Below are 18,975 nucleotides of genomic sequence, written 5' to 3'. Positions count from 1 at the left end.
ATGTGAGGGCAGATCTGCTCATCCCCCCCCCAGCCAGTAAACCAAAACAGTCCAGTGGCACCTTTAAGACCAAGTTTTATTCAGGGACCAGCTCTGGCTTCTCTGTGAGGGCAGATCTGCTCATCCCCCCTCCCATAGCCAGTAAACCAAAACAGTCCAGTGGCACCTTTAAGACCAAGTTTTATTCAGGCACAAGCTCTCCCTCCTCTGCGAGGACAGATCTGCACGTTCTCCCCCCCCCCCAATAGCTAACAATCCAAAACAGTCCAGTGGAGCTGGAGCAGTGGGTGTTGCCTTCTGACACACTTCCGGTGATGTTCAGGGGAATGGCCTTTTGACACTTCCGGGGATGTCAGGGGTGTGTGGCCTATGACACATTTCCGGTGATGTCAGGGGGTGTGGCATATGCTAATGTGTTATGCTAATGAGCCCCTGCACCTCTTTTTCTAGGAAAAGACCCCTGGATTTATCTACTACAATATATCTCTCTTGGTCAGTCTCTGCCAGTTCGAACCCCATCACCATGTATTTAGAGTTAGGATTTTTTGCCCCAATGTGCATCACTTTGCACTTGGCCACACTGAACCCCATTTGCCACATTGACGCCCACTTGCCCACCCTCGACAGATCCCTTTGGAGACCCTCACAGTCCTCCCTGGTTTTCACCACCCTGAACAATTTCATGTCATTCGCAAATTTAGCCACCTCACTGCTTACTCCCAACTCCAAATCATTAATGATTCTTGGCAACCCAGAATCCCTGGCACAAACACGTAACTATGAGGCACCTGGCGGCCATTTTGAAACTAGTCAGATGTAAGAAAAGCAGGGACCAAGCAGCTCTTCCCCCTGAGCCCAGCATAAGAGATCTTGGCCAAATTCTTCAGAAAATGGTGGCTGAATACACAAACCTGAGCAAAAAGCTGAAGGTAACACAGAAGTACCCAATAATACAAATGTAGCCTTAATTACCATTATTTGTTTATTTGGGACACTGACTACCCATCTTCTCCGAAGGAAACGCTCAAGGAAGACTACAGCAAGATTGATTTGTGCGAAGACTACAGCAAGATTGATTTGTGCGAAGACTACAGCAAGATTGATTTGTGCTTTTGGAAAAGAGATATGCCGCCTCTCCCAAGAAAGTCAGAGGCAAATCAGGATTGTGCTTGTGAAACATTCCAATCAGGACACAGGTGGGCACTGCTAAAGCGGAAGGAGAGAATTGTGCAAATTGACTGAAGCAACTAGAAGCTGCAGCGGGCCCTGCATGGGAAGGGTACATAATCTGAACGTTAAAAACTGGCAGATGTTCCTCATCGCCTTGCAAGGCCCCCTTCCAGACTGAGCCTACTCAGATGGAGACACTGTTCTCTATCTCAGGAGGGTTCAGATGATGGTAGCCAATGGGAAGAGACCAGTTCCTCTTCTCAATTTTCCTGGAGATCTCGTTCAAGCGGTCCTGGAAGTCTTGGATGAACTGTTGTGGCTCCTTCTCTGTGAAGTACTCACTGGGATAATTCCCCAGAGCTACCTGTTAACAAGAGCAAGAACAAGAGAAAGCACGCATTGATAGAAATATGAGTCACAATATACATTTCAGGACCCCTGCAGGAACGCTTCCCCCAGTGACCCTGTGTCTGTCCAGCAATGAGACCTGCATGTGCTAGGGTTGGCAACTCCACAATTCCCAGAGATTTGGTGCAGAGCCTGAAGAGGGTGGAGTTTGGGGTAGGGAGGGAGCGCAATGGGGCTGTGGTGCTATTCATTCCATCCTTCAAAGTTGCTGTTTTCTTCAGGGGAACTGATCTCTGTGTTCTGGACCACAGTGTTCTATTTGTTAACTACCATCTTATAAAGTGCATTGTGTGCTATTATAGTATCCTAAAGGTAAAGTAAAGGTTCCCTTGCTCGAAAGCCAGTCGAATCCGACTCTAGGGTTGCGGTGCTCATCTCCGTTTCAAAGCCGAAGAGCCAGCGCTGTCCGAAGACATTTCCGTGGTCATGTGGCCGGCATGACTAAACACCAAGGCACACGGAACACTGTTACCTTCCCACCGAAGTGGTACCTATTTATCTACTTGCAATTTCTTGCTTTCGAACTGCTAGGTTGGCAGCAGCTGGAACTAGAGACGAGAGCTCACTCCGTCATGCGGCACACTCGGGTCTCGAACGGCTGAACTACCAACCTTCCACAGCCTGCAGTTCAGCGGCAGGTATATATAGTCATTACATGCAATAAGCAATCAGTTCATTCAGTATAGTAATTACCAGTCAATTTACATTATTTTTTAAAGTAAAACCCCACAAGGCATGCCTCTCCTTACATGAAGATAGTTAAAAATGGAAAATTTTAATTTTAATCTCAAACAGGGCCACCAATTTCAGAAGAGAAGAAGAAGAAGAAGAGATTGGAGTTATACCCCGCCCTTCACTTGGAGTCTCAGAGCGGCTTACAAACTCCTTTCCCTTCCCCTCCCCACAACAGACACCCTGTGAGGTGGGTGGGGCTGAGAGAGCTCTGACACAAACGGCTCTTTTTCAAGGACAGCTGTGCCAAAGCTTGTGACTGACACAAGGACACAGCAGCAGGTGCAAGGTGGAGGAGTGGGGAATCAAACCCGGTTCTCCCAGATTAGAGTCCGCACACTTAACCACTACACTTCAGCAGCAATCCCACCCCTCTCATCTGCTTGGATGGTGATACAGCTCAGTGAGTGGGGGGCCTGCTGTAATCTCCCAGGGGAAACATCTCCGCCCTGCTACCACCAGCTCTGTCACCCATTCAAAGCACTCACTGCATCTCCTGTTGGGGCGCTAAGCAGGTAGAGGGTGCCAATGATATTGCAGGTGATGTTGATGGCGGGTAGAGTATCCAGGTAGTCTTCCAAGCGTGTCGTGCCTTTAGATCGAGGTGGGGGCTTCCTCATGGAGGAGGGGAAGTTGGGCATCCAGGCACCATTTCCATACTGTGATCAAAAACAAATATTAGCCCTCCTCCCCAGTCTGTGGTAACCCCCCTCTCACCCATGTAAATAAAGAGCCACAAGGAATTTTTCTTTCTAAACACATAATTCAAAATATTTTCCCATTCAGAATTCTGTAACTATGTTGTTCAGTCGCACAGTCGAGTCCGACTCTTCGCGACCCCATGGACCATCTCCCTCCAGGCCCTCCTGTCTTCCGCCGTCCTCTGAAGTTGACTCAATTTCATGTTCGTTGCATCCATGACACTTTCTAACCATCTCATCCTTTGCCGTCCCCGTCTTCTTTGACCTTCAATCTTTCCCAGCATCAGGGTCTTCTCCAGTGAGTCTATACATATTTATAGATTCGTGCTTATTTAGTATAGATATGGAAAACTAACATAACACTATTTATTATCTTTGAATTGTGTTCCTACATTAAGGGGTCCACCTGGGCTTGTAGCCAAATAAATAACAGCCCTAATAGGTACCCACATCCCATAAATTGGGGCCGACCACCTGTGATTAATATCCTAATTGTTCCCAAATTTACATATATACTAGTGACATCAAGCTACAACTGACCTATGGCTGCCCCAACAAACAGTTTTGAAGGCAAGTGAGAAGCAAAGGTAGCCTTCCTTGGTGGTCTCCAATCCAAGTACCAACTCTGTTTAGCGCCTGAGATCTGACAAGATCTGAAATCAGTTAAAAAGCAGACGTATCTCCTTGTGATTTGCAGGGAAGGAGAGGTTGTGATAAATTGTAAAAGAGTAAGCCTGTTCAGAGTGAAAAGAATATTGACTCAAGAAGATTGTCCTGTAGGATGGCATCATCGAGGGAAAACAAAGTCAATTCTTACTGATGACAGGTCTGACCCAGCAAGCATTGCCCTCACTCTCAACTGCCTGTGCTTGTCTCTAGCAGCATTATCACAGAGCCAGATTGTATCAGGTACACATCATTTTATACTCTACATGATCTCTGATTGGCTGATATCTCCCACAAAAGGGGGGGACCAGCTTCAAAAATCAGTAGCTGCAGGGGTGAGTAGACGACGTGAAACAACAATGAGAAAGGCAAACGTATTATTGAGGGGAAGTTGAGGGGAAGATGTTAGTCCTCCTGAAAGTGATATTTTTGGTTCACTGTATGGTAGTCTGAAATCAAAGGTTGCCCCCTGTAGTGGAAGAAAGGGTCCATGCAAAGACAATGAAGAGTTATCCAGTAGGAACAAGTGAAGATTTGCTCCTACCTGACCATTATTGACAGCAGCGTGCTGAGCAGAAACGGTAAATATCACCATTGTCAGGAACTTCTTGAGCTCCGTCACCATATCGAATGAGGATGGGATTCCTATGAACGGAAGAAAATTAGATCTGAGGCAGGTAATAATGTGGTAAATGTTTTCTACACGGGCAAGTTTGCTGCAAGCCTACACATCTCACCCGGCAGATTTTCAATATAGTTGAAGTTAAGAAAAACTGAAGCTCACAGTTAAGAAAAACTCAATTCCCATGGTGGCATGGATCACCTTTGAAAGAGCAGGACATGGGTTGTTTCGATTCATACAGTGTTTTTGGGATGGGTGGTATGTTACAAAAAACAAGCACACAAGGCCTTGCACTGAAGAGCTGGCAATCTAGACTCTGACAAAACTTACATAGGGGAGAAAAATAGAAGTCCTGAAAGTGAAATGCACTCCGAGGTTTCTGAGTCCTGTCCCACAACTACTTTGAGATATGTATTTCTTTCTATTTTAAACATAAGAACACAAGAGACGCCAATGTTGGATCAGGCCAAAGGCCCATCCAGTCCAACACTCTGTGTCACACAGTGGCCAGAAATACCAGGGGCCATCAGGAGGGTCCAGCAGTGGGGCCAGGACACTAGAAGCCCTCCCACTGTTGACCCCCCCCCCAAGCACCAAGATGACAGAGCATCACTTGCCCCAGAGTCCCTATCTATACCTTGTGGCTAATAGCCACTGATGGACCTCTGCTCCATATGCTTATCTAATTCCCTTTTGAAGCCGTCCATGCTTGTAGCCGCCACCACTTCCTGTGGCAGTGAATTCCATGCGTTAATCACTCTTTTGGTGAAGAAGTACTTCCTTTTATCCGTTCTAACCCGTCCGCTCAGCAATTTTTCATGGAGTGCCCATGAGTTCTTGTATTGTGAGAAAGGGAGAAAAGTACCTCTTTCTCTACCTGCTCTATCCCATGCATAATCTTATAAACCTCAATCATGTCACCCCTCAGCCGTCATTCCTCCAAGCTAAAGAGCCCTAAGCGCTTTAACCTTTCCTCATAGGGAAAGTGTTCCAACCCTTTTATCATTCGAGTTGCTCTTTTCTGCACTTTTCCCAAAGCTATAATATCCTTTTTAAGGTGTGGTGACCAGAACTGCACACAGTATTCCAAATGAGGTCGCACCATTGATTTATATAGGGGCATTATGATATTGGCTGATCTGTTTTCAATACCCTTCCTAATAATCCCCAGCATAGCATTGGCCTTCTTTATTGCAGTCACACACTGTCTCGACATTTTCAGTGAGTTATCTGCTACAACTCCAAGATCTCTCTGTTGATCAGTGTCTGCCAGCTATGGAGCTTGGACAGCAACCCAAAATGTGCCTTGAACATCTGTGTGAGTGGGTTCACTGAAGAGCATGAAAGAGCGTTGAACGGCACGATGTGGTTCGTTCTGTAAACAAGGGTTGCATGCTTAGCTGTGGGGGATCCCATCCATGGAGGGGAGAGAGGACATTTACCAGAAGACGTTCGACTCAAGAAACCTTCCGTAAAGATGTCTTTTATCCAGCCCTGTAGTTCATGATCTTTCTGCACAGATTCGTCGCTTGAATAGTAGAAGTCAACAATATTGGAGACAAAACTGAAGGAGGAAAGGGAGAAGCAGAAAGTGAGTCAGTTTTGCAGAGCTGGGGCACAGCTGGTCTCCCAAGAGAATCCCCCTCCGCACGGTATCCCAGAAAGATCCCTCTGACACAGGGTGGGACAACGAGTGGGGTTGTCCAAAGGGATTCAGCATGAGCCAGAATACCGCGTTCGATCAGTGAGTTTGGAGGCAGCCTGGAGCTCTGACGTCTGAAGGGGAGGCCTGAGCAGAGGAAAGCTCTCTCCCTGAATTCCCTCTGGGAGTTACTGGTCGAATCTGCATTTGTATTTTTAAATCAGTTTCATGCTGCTGTGAGGCCGTCTTTCTCTATGCTTGTTTGAATGTCATTTGGAGAAGACTCTTTTAAAGCAGCGCAGAGGTGCAACGACCGTGGAGCCGCCCCGAAAGGACGATAAACATATGTGGACGGGCAAAAGTATGCTAGCACACTTGAGGTGTGAAAACGACACCAAATGTGAACAGCTTTTCTGAAGACGAGTTAGAAGGCTGGGACACCGGTGGGAAAGACAAATGCAGATTCGGCCACTGTCTCTAAACCTACTCTAAGAAAAAACGTGGCTTCTCTAGATTAAGATAAAGAGAACAGAATGCCATGGGGAGAGTCCTAGGGGTTTAGAATGTGCTGTACCACCACTTTTTATTTATTTATTTATTTATTTATATTTAGATTTATATCCCGCCCTCCCCGCCATTTGGCAGGCTCAGGGCGGCTAACAACATATATAAAAATACATTAAAATTCCATTAAAACTGCCAATCAATATAAAATCATACAACTTATATTAAAAGATGGCGAATCTTCTGATCTCAACTGTCAACTGAACACTGTCTTAGTGTAAAAACTCCACCCCCTACAGATGGATAACTCCAGAAGGATTTATCTTCAACTACAAAGAAAAGAAGCAAAAGATTGACTCTGTTACAAAAGCAAAGGCATTTTTGGAACAGCACCAAACAACAGCGAAGGATGGAAGAGCAGAGAACAACAGCGTAACACTTCCGATTTAAAGTACAGAATACCACTCTGGAATACTCCCCTGTGTTCAAAAAGGAACCTTACTGAAAACGGGAAAAGAATGCATCAGGAATAAAGGTTCTATCGAGATTTCTTCCACTTGTGCTAGGTTTCGTTTTAACCTCTCTGTAAATAGGAGCTGGCTGGTTTCTGATAAAACATGTCTGGGGGAGTGGAGGGAGAGGTGCTTCTGAAATCTTCTGCACCTCAGGAAAGAGGTGAAAAACACCCTTCTCTTATCCGTCCCCCAAATGGAACCACCCCATTGCCTTCTTGACCTTCCTGACCTTTCTATGGCTGCCCAGAGCTCCAGGCCATCATCCTTGTAGTAGTAATTGGCGAGTGAACCCACATCCCGGTCCTCTAAATCTTCTGGGAGGCACAGGGAGGAATAGGTCAGGGCTTCCAGCCCCCGTTGGCAAAGCTGGACCAAGCCCTCACGCCCGAGACCGGTTGCCTGGAGAAATGGGAGAAATGGGAGATGCATCTTATCAGGGCTATTTTTGGGCAGGAATGTAGGAACGCACAGGAACCGAGTTCCGGCTGGCTCCCGAGTTGGCCACGCCCAACAGGAACTCATTAGTATAATAGGCCACACCCAACAGCAGAAACTCATTAGGATTGGCTACATTAGGGGTGTGTGGCCCAACATGCAAAGGAGTTCCTGCTACAAAAAAAGGCCCTGGGTTTTGACAACAAACAAGGTAAACAGAGTAAGAAGCAAAAGGTGGGTGTGGCTGGATGAGCACACTTCTGGTAACATGGGGGGTGCGGCCAAATGTGCTAATGAGCTGTGCTGTCAGGGGTGTGGCCTAATAGGCTAATAAGTTTCTGCGGTTGGGTGTGGCCTATTATGCTAATGAGTTCCTGCTGGGCTTTTTCTACAAAAAGAGCCCTGCATCTTACACAAGAACCATTTCTTGCACCTGGCTGCTCATGTTTGAAAGAGTTTGCCGAAATGGACTGATGAAGGAACTGAAGTCTCAAAAGGGGCATTGAGTGATCTTTCTAAAAGATCAGCTGTTCAAGCTTGAGCATTAACACATCCCACGAGATGACACACACGGTGCCTGTGTTCAATCTGTCCAATGTCAATCTATAGGTATAGTGAGCTTTTGAATATTCAGGAATACTTCATGACCTGACACCAGATCCACCGATGACTGTTGTTCGTTCTGGTTATTGCAGAGCCCAGAGCAACAGACAGATAAAGGTCAGTTTTGTCATATATCATTAAATTGCAAGGAATTTTTAATCATTTTATTTATTTATTGCTTAAAGGTAAAGGTAAAGGTTCCCTGGCTCGAAAGCCAGTCGAATCCGACTCTAGGGTTGCGGTGCTCATCTCTGTTTCAAAGCCGAGGAGCCAGCGCAGTCCGAAGACGTTTCCGTGGTCATGTGGCCGGCATGACTAAACACCAAGGCGCACGGAACGCTGTTACCTTCCCACCGAAGTGGTACCTATTTATCTACTTGCAATTTCTTGCTTTCCAACTGCTAGGTTGGCAGGAGCTGGAACTAGAGACGGGAGCTCCCTCCATCATGCGGCACCCGGGTCTCGAAGTGCTGAAGTACTGACGTTCCACAGCCCGCAGTTCAGCATCTTACTCCATCTCTGTCTTGCCTTCCTTCCACCGGGGCAAGCCAAGAGGGTGTATAGAGACTCTCATAACGTGAAGCAGACCTGCTACAATTCTGGAAGAATCCTCAGATCACCCTCTGACAAGTCCTTGATTGGCTAGGCTAACTAGTTTGTGCCAAAAGAGGGTATGTATAACTCACCTGCTCAAAGACGCCGTCTTTACTGATGAGGAGTTGCCGGGCCAAGATGTTGATTTTAAAGGTGTACCGGATGTGGGGGATTAAGAGCTGAAAGAAGGGCAGATGTCAAAATGAGAGAATTGTATTAATTGATTTTATATTTACACTTGATTTATAAATCATATTATCATTTTTTAAACTCCTAAAGAGCCAGCAAAGAGCCTGTTTTTTTTTGGTGTGGGGTAGCGAAGAAGGCTTCCTCTCCAATACCCATTCAGAGTGAGGGCAAAGATGTCAAAATGAGAGAATTGTGGCTTCCGGTCTGGCTAAGATGGAGGACTGAAGCGTTTCGCGATCGTGCGAAGCGAGCGACGGCCACTTTTGACAGTTTGGGCAATACACAGCCCAACGCATCACTCCCCAGTGTTAAAGAACAAATGTTAAAATGGGCTATTAATATGAATAAGGAAGTGGCTATGGAAACCTGGGAATATTTGTGGAAAAATTCTATTAAGATCTCGACATGTACTAATGTTAAAGAAAATTGTTATAAGATGATGTATAGGTGGTACATGACACCTAAGAAGATTGCAAATATGAATCAAAATATGTCAAACAAATGTTGGAAATGTAAGAGGCATGAGGGCTCATTTTATCATATGTGGTGGACTTGTGAGAAAGCTGTAGACTTTTGGACAAAAGTCCACAATGAAATGCAAAAAATACTGAAATGTTCTTTTAAAAAAGCACCGGAAATTCTGCTTTTGGGACTCAAAATGGAAGAAGTCAATACGACTAAAAAAACTTTACTCTGGTACCTGATAGTGACAGCGAGAATGATTTATGCTCAGTTTTGGAAGACAGAAAAGGTACCAGAGGTTGAAGAATGGATACAAAAAGTTCTGTTCATGGCACAAATGGATAAGATTACAAAAAAACTGAATAACAAAGAAGACGATGAGTTTTTTGGAGAATGGAATGATTTTAAAATTTATCTGGAAAAGAACTGGGATGTGAAACAAAACTTAATATGTTTAGATCAATATTAAGTCAAACGATGTTATCTTTAGATTGTAATGATGAAAAACTGATATTGTTGATGATATGAAGTAATTTGGAGCAGGGGTGGAAGCATTGTGGGAAGCCATTGGAGGGAGGGGAGGAACTGGGAATGGGGTAGACAATTGATAGAATGAAATGTTTTATATGTTGTATTCCTGAGAAAATAAAATTTGTTTACCAAAAAAAAAAATGAGAGAATTGTATTCATTAATTTATTTAGATTTACACTTGATTTATAAAACCATAATATCGTTTTTTTTAACTGCTAAAGAGCCTGCAAAGTGCCTGGGTTTTTTTTTTTTTGGGGGGGGGGGAGGTGGGTAGTGAAGAAGGCTTCCTCTCCAATCCCCATTCAGAGTGAGGGCAAAGTTGCCTGTCTTCGCTCTGAATTGGATTCATAATGAAGCAGTGTAGCCAGAACTGGTTGGCTACATGACATTGTGATACATACAGTTATATTTATTACATGATCCATGATTGGCTGGGACCACGCAGGGAAGTGTAGAGTCAAGAAGATGGCTCCAAGCAAGAGCAGAGAGCAGAAAACTGCTGCAAAAAACAGTCCAAACAAATACTGTGAAGGGTTTGGTGTGTGTGTGTTTGTGTAAGTTCTGAGCTTGGACCATCCATTCCAATGTATCTATCATGCAAAATACAAGTCTATATATCAAGATAATAAGATACGCCCAATTCACCATTTCATGTCTGATTAGTTCTCTCATGCCCTTTGTCTTGCCTGCTGTACTTCACTTTGCACATTCCAAGTAGGGTTGCCAAGTCCTACCTTGGCTGCAGCGGGGGGAGTCCCGGCCCTCTCCGGGACACTTGGAAGAAGATCTCCGCAATGCATCAGGAATTATCTGCTGTTTTTGCCCTCTGTATTCTTTCCTTATTTAGGTTAGAAGCACAATCCCTGCCTTGGCTCAGCCTCACCTTGTAGAGCGGGTGGCACATGGGCAAGTGGCGGATGGTCGCCAGGGCGAAGACTTCTGCCAGCAGGTGTGTCCGGAGCAGGTGGTCCACGGCCTCGTGCACATAGAAGTGGGAGTTGCGCACCCAGGTCTTGGCCAGGATCCAGTCCCATTCAGAGTCACTGGGCAGGAAGATGGGAGCCTCTGGGCCTGGGGTCTGGCTGAGCTGTGGGAAGAGGAGGCAGCCAACATGGGATCTTGGCCTCCAAGAAGTAGCTCTTTCCTGGACACGCACCCCTCTGTATAGACTGCTGTGGCAGGGAAATGACAGACAGCGGTGGCCTGTTTGGCATCTAAAACCAGGGGTCATTTCCTGCAGGAGCGCACAGGAGCAGAGCTCCAGCAGTAAAGAGCCCAGGGGGTGGCCACATGCAACAAGCCCCACCCACTGCTCCCAGCAGCCCCGGGCCACGAGGAGCACAAGGATCTGCATCCCTGTCCCCCATAGCTAGCAATCCAAAACCATCCAGTGGAGCCTGAGCAAGTGGGTGTTGCCTTCTGACACACTTCCGGTGATGTCAGGGGGTGTGGCATATGCAAATAAGCTATGCTAATGAGTTATGCTAATGAGCCCCTGCACCTCTTTTTCTACGAAATGACCCCTGTCTAAAAACAACTCCTTCTTACATTCATTTTCTTCTCCAGCTACAGTTAATGAGCGCCGAGGATAAAAATGTCTTACGTTTGTGTTGAAAAATCTGCTTCTGTCACCCTTCCTTGTGGCTCTTGTGAATACTCTTCTCCATGTTACCTTCTTTACTGACACTGGAATGGAATCTTTCTCTCCCCAGTGAAAGGCGGGAGAGGGCTGCCGTCCTCCTCCATTGCAATTAAAAACATCGTGGGATAGTCACTGGTTTGAGGCACCAGCTGCCAACGTTTCACAGTTTATTCTGGTTTGATTGGGGTGTGTGAGGCAGCCACCCTGCAAATGGCATGTAACTGGTCACGTAGCCAATTGAGGAAGGTGATCTGAAGGCTCTTGCCGAATTGAAGCAGGTTTGCATCATGTTAGGACAGTCTCCTGTACGCTGCTCCGAATAATAATTCACCATCCTGAATAATTTTGTGTTGTCTGCAAACGTGGCCACTACACTGGTCAGCCCCAGTTCCAGATCATTTTTGAATAAATCAAACAGTAAAAAGGTAAAGGTAAAGGTTCCCTTGCTCGAAAGCCAGTCGAATCCGACTCTAGGGTTGCGGTGCTCATCTCCGTTTCAAAGCTGAAGAGCCAGCGCTGTCTGAAGACATTTCTGTGGTCATGTGGCCGGCATGACTAAACACCCAGGCGCACGGAACGCTGTTCCCTTCCCACCAAAGTGGTACCTATTCATCTACTTGCAATTTCTTGCTTTCGAACTGCTAGGTTGCCAGGAGCTGGAACTAGAGACGGGAGCTCACTCCGTCATGCAGCACCCGGGTCTCGAACTGCTGAACTACCGACCTTCCACAGCCTGCAGTTCAGCATCTTAACCACTTGAGCCACCGCAGCTCCAAAGAAATAAAATAGTACTGGCCCCAATACTGATCCTTGTGGGACCCTACTGCTTACTTCCTTCCATTGTGAGAACTGCCCATTGATTCCTGCTCTTTGCTTCCTGTCATTTAGCCGATTTTTAATCTGTAAGAGAACCCTTCTCCTTCTCCGATGACTGCTAAGTTGACTCAAGAAACTTTGGCGAGGTAGCTGGTCAAAAGCCTTTTGGAAGTCTGAGGATATCTACGGGGTCACCATTGTCTACATGCTTGTTCAGTTTCTCCAGGAACTCCAAAGGTCTTGTGACCCTTGCAAAGCAGTTTCCTCTAGCGGAGGCCCATGCAATCTGTCTTTCCCATGTGTTATGGCTTCAGACCCCTTCCCTGGAAACACCCTGAAAGAGCGCCCACAGCCATCTGAGCTTTGCCCTGTCCCACCACTGAACGAACTCCCAGACCAGGGCCCGCCACAGTCTCAAATGGTTCTATCCCGTTACCTGGATGGCAAGAGGAATGAGCTCGTGCTGAGGCGTGAGGTGCAGCAGGCAGATGGGGGCCGCAGTGTACTGCTGCAGCTTGTTATTCCGGCCAGCGGTGATCCCGTCCAGAATGTGGTAGTCGGCAATGTAGATGGTCCCTTTCTGCAGGGGAGATGGGTGGAAGGGGAAACTTGCAGGTGGGCTGGGAATAGGCCCCAGCTTTTAGAACAACGATCCTGCTTTTATTTGTCAGAAATATTTTGCATCCCTCCTTCCCATCAAATTCCCAAGGCAGCAAAAGAGAATAAAACAATTCATTCGGAAATAAATGTATAAAGTCCTGCATAAAACCCACACAGTCTTGCAAAATTTTGGTCGCTCTGCTCTGCCCGTACTCTGCTGAAGAATTAGAGCACGTGCATCGCAACCCCAGATTTCTTACCTTCAGCTCTTCCATTAAGGTGGTGCCGCTGCCCAGGGAACTGGCCACCATAGCTTGGGTAACGGGGAAATTAGGTGGGATCTCTGTGCATTTCCGGATGAGGTTTGGATTCAATCCATTCAGAAACTGGTAGCCAAAGAATGCATCTTCCTTCCAGTGTTCTATGACGTACTCTGGAAGACACACAGGAGCAATGGCGAATTCAACTATTTGTGGGGTGTAGGACAGAGAAATCTATTGATCAGTGTTACGTGGGCAGGGAATTAAGATTTCTGGCTTCAGTAGGGATCAAAGTGATTTCAAGTAGGTTATTAGAGGGAGAGGAGCAACTGAATTCCCAAGCTTCACTCCTAGTGAATTTCCTATTAGTGAGGAAGGACGAGTTGAGAAGAAGAAGAAGAAGAAGAAGAAGAAGAAGAAGAAGAAGAAGAAGAAGAAGAAGAAGAAGAAGAAGAAGAAGAAGAAGAAGAAGAAGAAGAGATTGAATGTATCCCCTGCCCTTCACTACCCGAAGGAGTCTCAGAGCGGCTTACAAACTCCTTTCCCTTCCCCTCCCCACAACAGACACCCTGTGAGGTAGGTGGGGCTGCGAGAGCTCTGACAGAAACTGCTCTTTTTCAAGAACAGCTCTTATCAGAACTACGGCTTGCCCAAGGTCGTCCAGCCAGGTGCAAGTGGAGGAGTGGGGAATCAAACCCGGTTCTCCCAGATTAGAGTCCGCACACTTAATCACTACACCAAACCACTACACCGCGCACTTAACCACTACACTACATCAGAGAAACCAACTCTGATTTCTCAAGGCAGTTCTCCAGCTCTAGCGTGTTCCAGATGTGACTGAATCTGGAGGTACATCCAATGACATTCTAACGGAGCCACCCTCTTACGTATCATGTCATTCCTCTTGAAACGGAAGACCTTCTTGATGTCATCCAGGGATTCCCAAGACTTTTTGCTGGTCGAGTATCCCTTCAGTCTCTGTTCCACCAACCTAAAGAAGTCAAGAAGGAGCAGAAATTGGAACAAGAGATTAAAACAAAACCCCAGTGAAGACACGCTAGCAGAGATCAGACAAAAAACAACAACAATTAGACATGTTAGAAATGGAAAAGGTACAGAAAACATTAAAATTTCTAAAACAAAGGCATTTTGAACATGCAATCAAACCCGGCAGATATGTGGCATATTGTTTTAGGAAGGAGAGGGGGAAAAAGTATAATATGGAAGAAGGCTTACACAATTATTTATGGATTAAAAATCATCCAAAAGGATTATAAGACAAGAAAGAAGCCGTACAATCATAGATGGACTTTTGAGAATACAGTTTATATGTCGGAATTTACTGGACCTTTCAAAGTCTCTGCTTATGTCAGCAATGGAAGAGCTAGATATGAGGCCAGGTGAATCTTACAAGACTTTCAGGGTAGGAACTTTTGAGAGTTAAAATTCTCATCAGCCTCTTTCAGTCTTGGAAGCTCAATGCCTGAAATTCCTGTACATCTCTAAGGTGCTCCTGGCCTCTTTCCCAGCTGCCCGACTCCACAGAGAATGTGGGTGGTACCTGGCACTGTCATAATCACAGTAATGGGTTCAGCCATGGTACCACCTTTACTTGCCTTAACCACGTTTGTGTTTTCTTTGCACAACTTACGTCACTGCGGCACGTGAGAAAAAAAGAGTGCCTTTGGTCAAAGAAAACTGGGAGTGGGTTTCCAGCTCGAGAGCTGAGTTGACGTCCAGACAGTGAGGCATTCCGGGGGCATACTCCTTCCACCTGCACAGAAGAGGCCAATAATTACCATTAGGAAACCTGCAGTCACATATTTTCATATTCTTTGGACACAGAAGCTAGGAATCCTGTCTCTCCTAGCAGGACCCCAGCATGGAAAACTCTTCGGAGCCCTCATGCATCAGTACTCACTTATAGGATTCCTGCCTCTCCTCCAACTCTTTCTTCCGGTGGTCTGGGAGGGGGTCTTCAGGAGCTGTTATCCCTATAGGGGGAGAAGGGGGTCAGGGGGTATCAGTGGCTTTGGAATGGAAATAATCCACTGGAGTGAGTCAGCATTCCCGGACAGGAGCTGCAACCAATTGCCCTAACCTGGCTACAGCCATGACGAGGAGGAGCGTACACTGAGAGATTTATTACAGTTTTGGATGAGCTTTGAGAGGCAAACATTTACCATGATTGCTTCATTCCAGGGAAGGCATTACTGGTATGGGATAGAAATCGCTGCTGTGTTTTCATGTTCTAGATTTTTTGGGACCGTTTTTGTGCATGCGCACTGCAGACACCTGTGCACGTTTCTTCACAAGGCTGGTAGATTTCCGTTCTGTACAGCTAAATGTAGTGCCTTCCATGGAGATAGATCCAGATCGGTCACCATGTTAGTCCGTCTGTAGCAGTAGAAAAGAGCAAGAGTCTAGGTAGTCTCTAAGGTTCTCCTGGACAATGTTCCCTCTAAGCTGTGGAGTCTTGTGAGCAAAAATTCTACTTTGTGAGCATTAAAGTTGTGAGCGAGCGATTTGGCTGCTGCATCAATTAGTCTGCTCTGGAGCCCTCCTTCCTGAGCGAAGACAAAAATGTGTGAGCTGGAAGCTAAAAAACTGTGAACTCAGCTTAGAGGGAACACTGCTCCTGGACTCTATCTTCTACTGCTACAGAGAGACTAGCCTGGCAACCCATCTCGATCTAACTGCAGACACCATCCTTGTCATTGCACTGCCAATTTGAGGGTCTCCTGTTCAGCAGTCATGGCACATAATGCTACTAAAATTGCATGGAACACTGTCCCCGCCTCTCCTCTCAAGACCTCCCCGAATCTGAGCTACGTAGCTAAGCAGTTCTGATTTACCAGGCCACCACAAAGTTGCTCCTTTGTGTACATGTGCACTGCAAACAGAAAAGGCTCAGTGCTGGCAGCTGCCTTAAAAATTCCCTCTCGGTGCCTTGTTTGCAAAAGTGGCTGGCTGAAAGGGCTCGTTGCACCTCCCTTGCCAGGATCTAATTAGAAGGAAGGATGTCGCTGCTTGGGAAATGAACGGAGTCACAGGAAAACAGGCATCCTTACATGCTACACATTCTGTCTCTGCGGCTGTCTGTGAAAGTGATTGGCTGAGCTCTGGACCTTTGCCAGGATGCAAATGGAAGGAAGAATGCCATTCCCAGGAAAACAAGCAGAATCAAAGAACACCACAGAGAACGTGTGTGTATATAGTCCTGCTGGCTTGGTAATTATGCAAACTGAAAGCAGTGTAGATTTTGGGGGAAGATAGTTTCATTTTAGTAAGAATCCCAGATTCCTACTACTGTTCTGGAAATCTGAACTGATGGCATGAACAGTGATTTTTGTACACATTTTTGGCTGGGGAGTTACATTATGCACACCCCTGATGACCAGGGGCAGTGTTAATCCACTCTTTGGAGAGACCTAGGCTTTAGTCACGTACACTAAATAATCCACTTTCAATGGACTTTCCAACTGGATTTTGCTTGTTCACACAGTAAAAATCCAGCTGGAAAGTTCACTGAAAGTGGATTATTTAGTTTATGACCACAGTCCTAGACTGATACATAAGAATCCTGAATTTAAGGCCAGACTTTGCCTCCAATACTAGCAACACTTTGTGTTACCTGGTTTTGTAAAGTAGGGAAATCCTACAAGAGGGACGCAAAAAGCAAGAGTAACTTTTTAAAGTATGGGGGGGGCATCTCTGGAGCAGATCTCCTTACCTTTCCCCTCTCTGAACTCCATGGTGCTGCTGCTTTCAATCCACTGGTAGACTGGAAAGTTGTAGGTCTTGCCCTGTGGGGATGTCACCTTGACAAAGTTACAATACCAACTGTCTTGGACCAGCAAATGCTTTTTGGTGAACTGGATGAGCAAAATATCTCCCAGGTCTTGGGGACACGTAATTTTGTACTTGCTGTCCTGAAATGGAGTGGGAGAGAGTCATAAGAAGAAGATGCTCCAAGTTCCAATGGCATCGGAAAAAAGCAGAGTAAATTCAAAGCCTGAATTGCTCAGCCTCCAACTCCCACCCCTCATCCGGGGACCTGGTCTCTGGTTTTCATCAGAGATTGTAACCCTGCACACTACGGCTAGCAGGAGCTGACTGGGGTCTGGCTGAGGCAGTTCTCTTCTGCCTACAAGGACTTAAGTTATAGGGGTGCCCAGAACTGTGAGCGTGGGAACTTTTAGTGTAGAGTTGGGTGGAAGATCAGGAGTGAGAGAGCAAGAGAGAGCTGCTTTTCACTCAGACACCTTCCCCCCATGTTTCTGGTTTTTTAAATGTATTGTAAACTGCGGTGGCTCAAGTGGTTAAGACGCTGAACTGCAGGCTGTGGAAGGTCAGTAGTTCAGCAGTTCGAGACCCGGGTGCCGCATGACGGAGTGAGCTCCTGTCTCTAGTTCCAGCTCCTGCCAACCTAGCAGTTCGAAAGCAAGACATTGCAAGTAGATAAATAGGTACCACTTCAGTGGGAAGGTCACAGCGTTCCGTGCACCTTGGTGTTGAGTCATGCCGGCCACATGACCACGGAAACGGCTTCAGACAGCGCTGGCTCTTCGGCTTTGAAACGGAGATGAGCACCGCAACCCTAGAGTCGGATGCGACTGGCTTTCGAGCGAGGAAACCTTTACCTTTACCTTAAACCACTTTGGGTTCCCATTGGGGAGAAAATGGTACATAAATAAGCAAGCTGATAACACTGCCCCTTTGGTATATTCAAGGGTTTTCAGTCGCTTCACTGGATTTTGCATTTTCCTCTTTGAACAGGAGAGTCTCCTGCCCATTTCACAAATTGCTTTTGGAAGAACCATCAAGTCTGGAGGGCCACATTCTCTCTTTGAACCCCAACTCTAAACTGGAATAAAACAGGAGCTACAGGCAGTTTTCAGTTTGGCTGCTCCATTAGCAAGTCATGAATTGTTTGCAAAATGCACGTCATCCCATAAAACCCGAGAGCTTCAGCTGGGCTTTGATCCACTACCGCTCATAACTTACCGCTCCATAGCGGAAGTCCGGTCCCCAGTTGTCAAGCCGAGTTTGGGGGCTGGTGCCCCTGGTGCCCACCAAGGTGAGTGAAATCCAGTCTTTTGTCTGTGAGCCCGCGAAGGTGCCAGTAGACACACGAGCTGTGTAGCGAACCATGCTGCAACTCAGCTATATGCCAAGAATGTTTCTTCTCTTGAATGATTAGAAGTGGGAGAGGTAACTGGATGGATTTCAGGGCACGGTTGAACCTGTCTTCCACAGAGCAGGAGTTATAACCCTTTCCCAGCAAGAAAAGCCCGCCCCTTTTGCCGTGCTAACTTCACCCCTGCCCGGAAGAGTAGGCTGAGTTCCAGCTGGCTTTGTGGCTGTCCATTGTCAGGAGGAGAGGCTGGATTCCAGCCTTAGGCATGTAAGAAATGAAACAAATAAGGACTTTTGACAGAAAATCTTAAACGGCACCCAGAAATACTTTGCTTTATATTGCATTAAGAAATATATTGCTTGAAACCAACCAATTAAGTATGCTTATTATAAGACTAAGAAATCGGAACTAAGAAAGAGGAACCCAAGCCAGGCAAACCCAGAGTGAAAAGGGCAGTTAGCTGGAAAACAGAGTTTTGCAAGACAGTGGGCCTCTATGATGTTATAAATAGATGGCTGGGAAAGAGTGTTTGAAGCTTTTCAGAAGAATTAATCAGGCTAATGTCAGCTATGCTGCCATGGGGGTTGGAGAGGTCAGTGTCGGGCTAATTGCTACTGCAGTCCTTTCTGTGCTTCTAGTCTGCAACGGTGACCACCACGCCGCAGGTAACTGCAACTGGGGCTGGAGCCGTTCCAAAGATGACATCGACCCTGGTGTTCCTGACCCCGACGGGGCCGTGGCA

The 18,975-nt window shown here is 46.4% G+C and overlaps 2 protein-coding genes across 2 annotated transcripts in view; both read right to left on the bottom strand.

The window, feature by feature from the left end:
• Positions 1–993: 993 nt before the first annotated feature.
• LOC107115231 (arachidonate 15-lipoxygenase B-like) overlaps positions 994–18,975 on the bottom strand; it is a 54,141-nt gene continuing 36,159 nt past the window's right edge. Inside the window, exon 17 of the mRNA XM_015416889.1 lies at positions 994–1,336. The gene's annotated coding sequence lies outside the window, so the exon portion shown is untranslated. The remainder of the gene's footprint in view (positions 1,337–18,975) is intronic.
• On the bottom strand, positions 1,330–18,336 carry LOC107115239 (arachidonate 15-lipoxygenase B-like). The gene is made up of 14 exons (XM_015416899.1): positions 18,101–18,336; positions 16,827–17,025; positions 15,015–15,087; positions 14,745–14,867; positions 13,981–14,084; positions 13,094–13,266; positions 12,670–12,813; positions 10,659–10,862; positions 8,685–8,771; positions 7,190–7,359; positions 5,742–5,863; positions 4,222–4,322; positions 2,799–2,969; positions 1,330–1,534 (listed from the first exon to the last, which is right to left on the bottom strand). Exons 1-14 carry the CDS (start codon positions 18,245–18,247, stop codon positions 1,355–1,357), a joined length of 1,998 nt encoding a protein of 665 aa, XP_015272385.1. The 5' UTR covers positions 18,248–18,336; the 3' UTR covers positions 1,330–1,354.

The sequence above is a fragment of the Gekko japonicus genome, unplaced genomic scaffold, assembly GCF_001447785.1.
Source record: "Gekko japonicus isolate JY-2015 unplaced genomic scaffold, Gekko_japonicus_V1.1 scaffold3040, whole genome shotgun sequence".
Lineage (NCBI taxonomy): Eukaryota > Metazoa > Chordata > Lepidosauria > Squamata > Gekkonidae > Gekko > Gekko japonicus.
Note: the sequence above shows the minus strand (reverse complement) of the source record. Positions and strands in the feature narration are given on the sequence as shown.

Bases quoted from the DNA above. Each gene is read 5' to 3' on its own strand.
- LOC107115239 (XM_015416899.1), bottom strand. From the start codon at position 18,247: ATGGTTCGCTACACAGCTCGTGTGTCTACTGGCACCTTCGCGGGCTCA. The intron at 10,863-12,669 runs GTAACGGGATAG...CTCTTCCCACAG, and splicing joins TCATTCCTCTTGCCATCCAG to CTCAGCCAGACCCCAGGCCC. The intron at 2,970-4,221 runs GTAGGAGCAAAT...TTTTGATCACAG, and splicing joins CTGCTGTCAATAATGGTCAG to TATGGAAATGGTGCCTGGAT.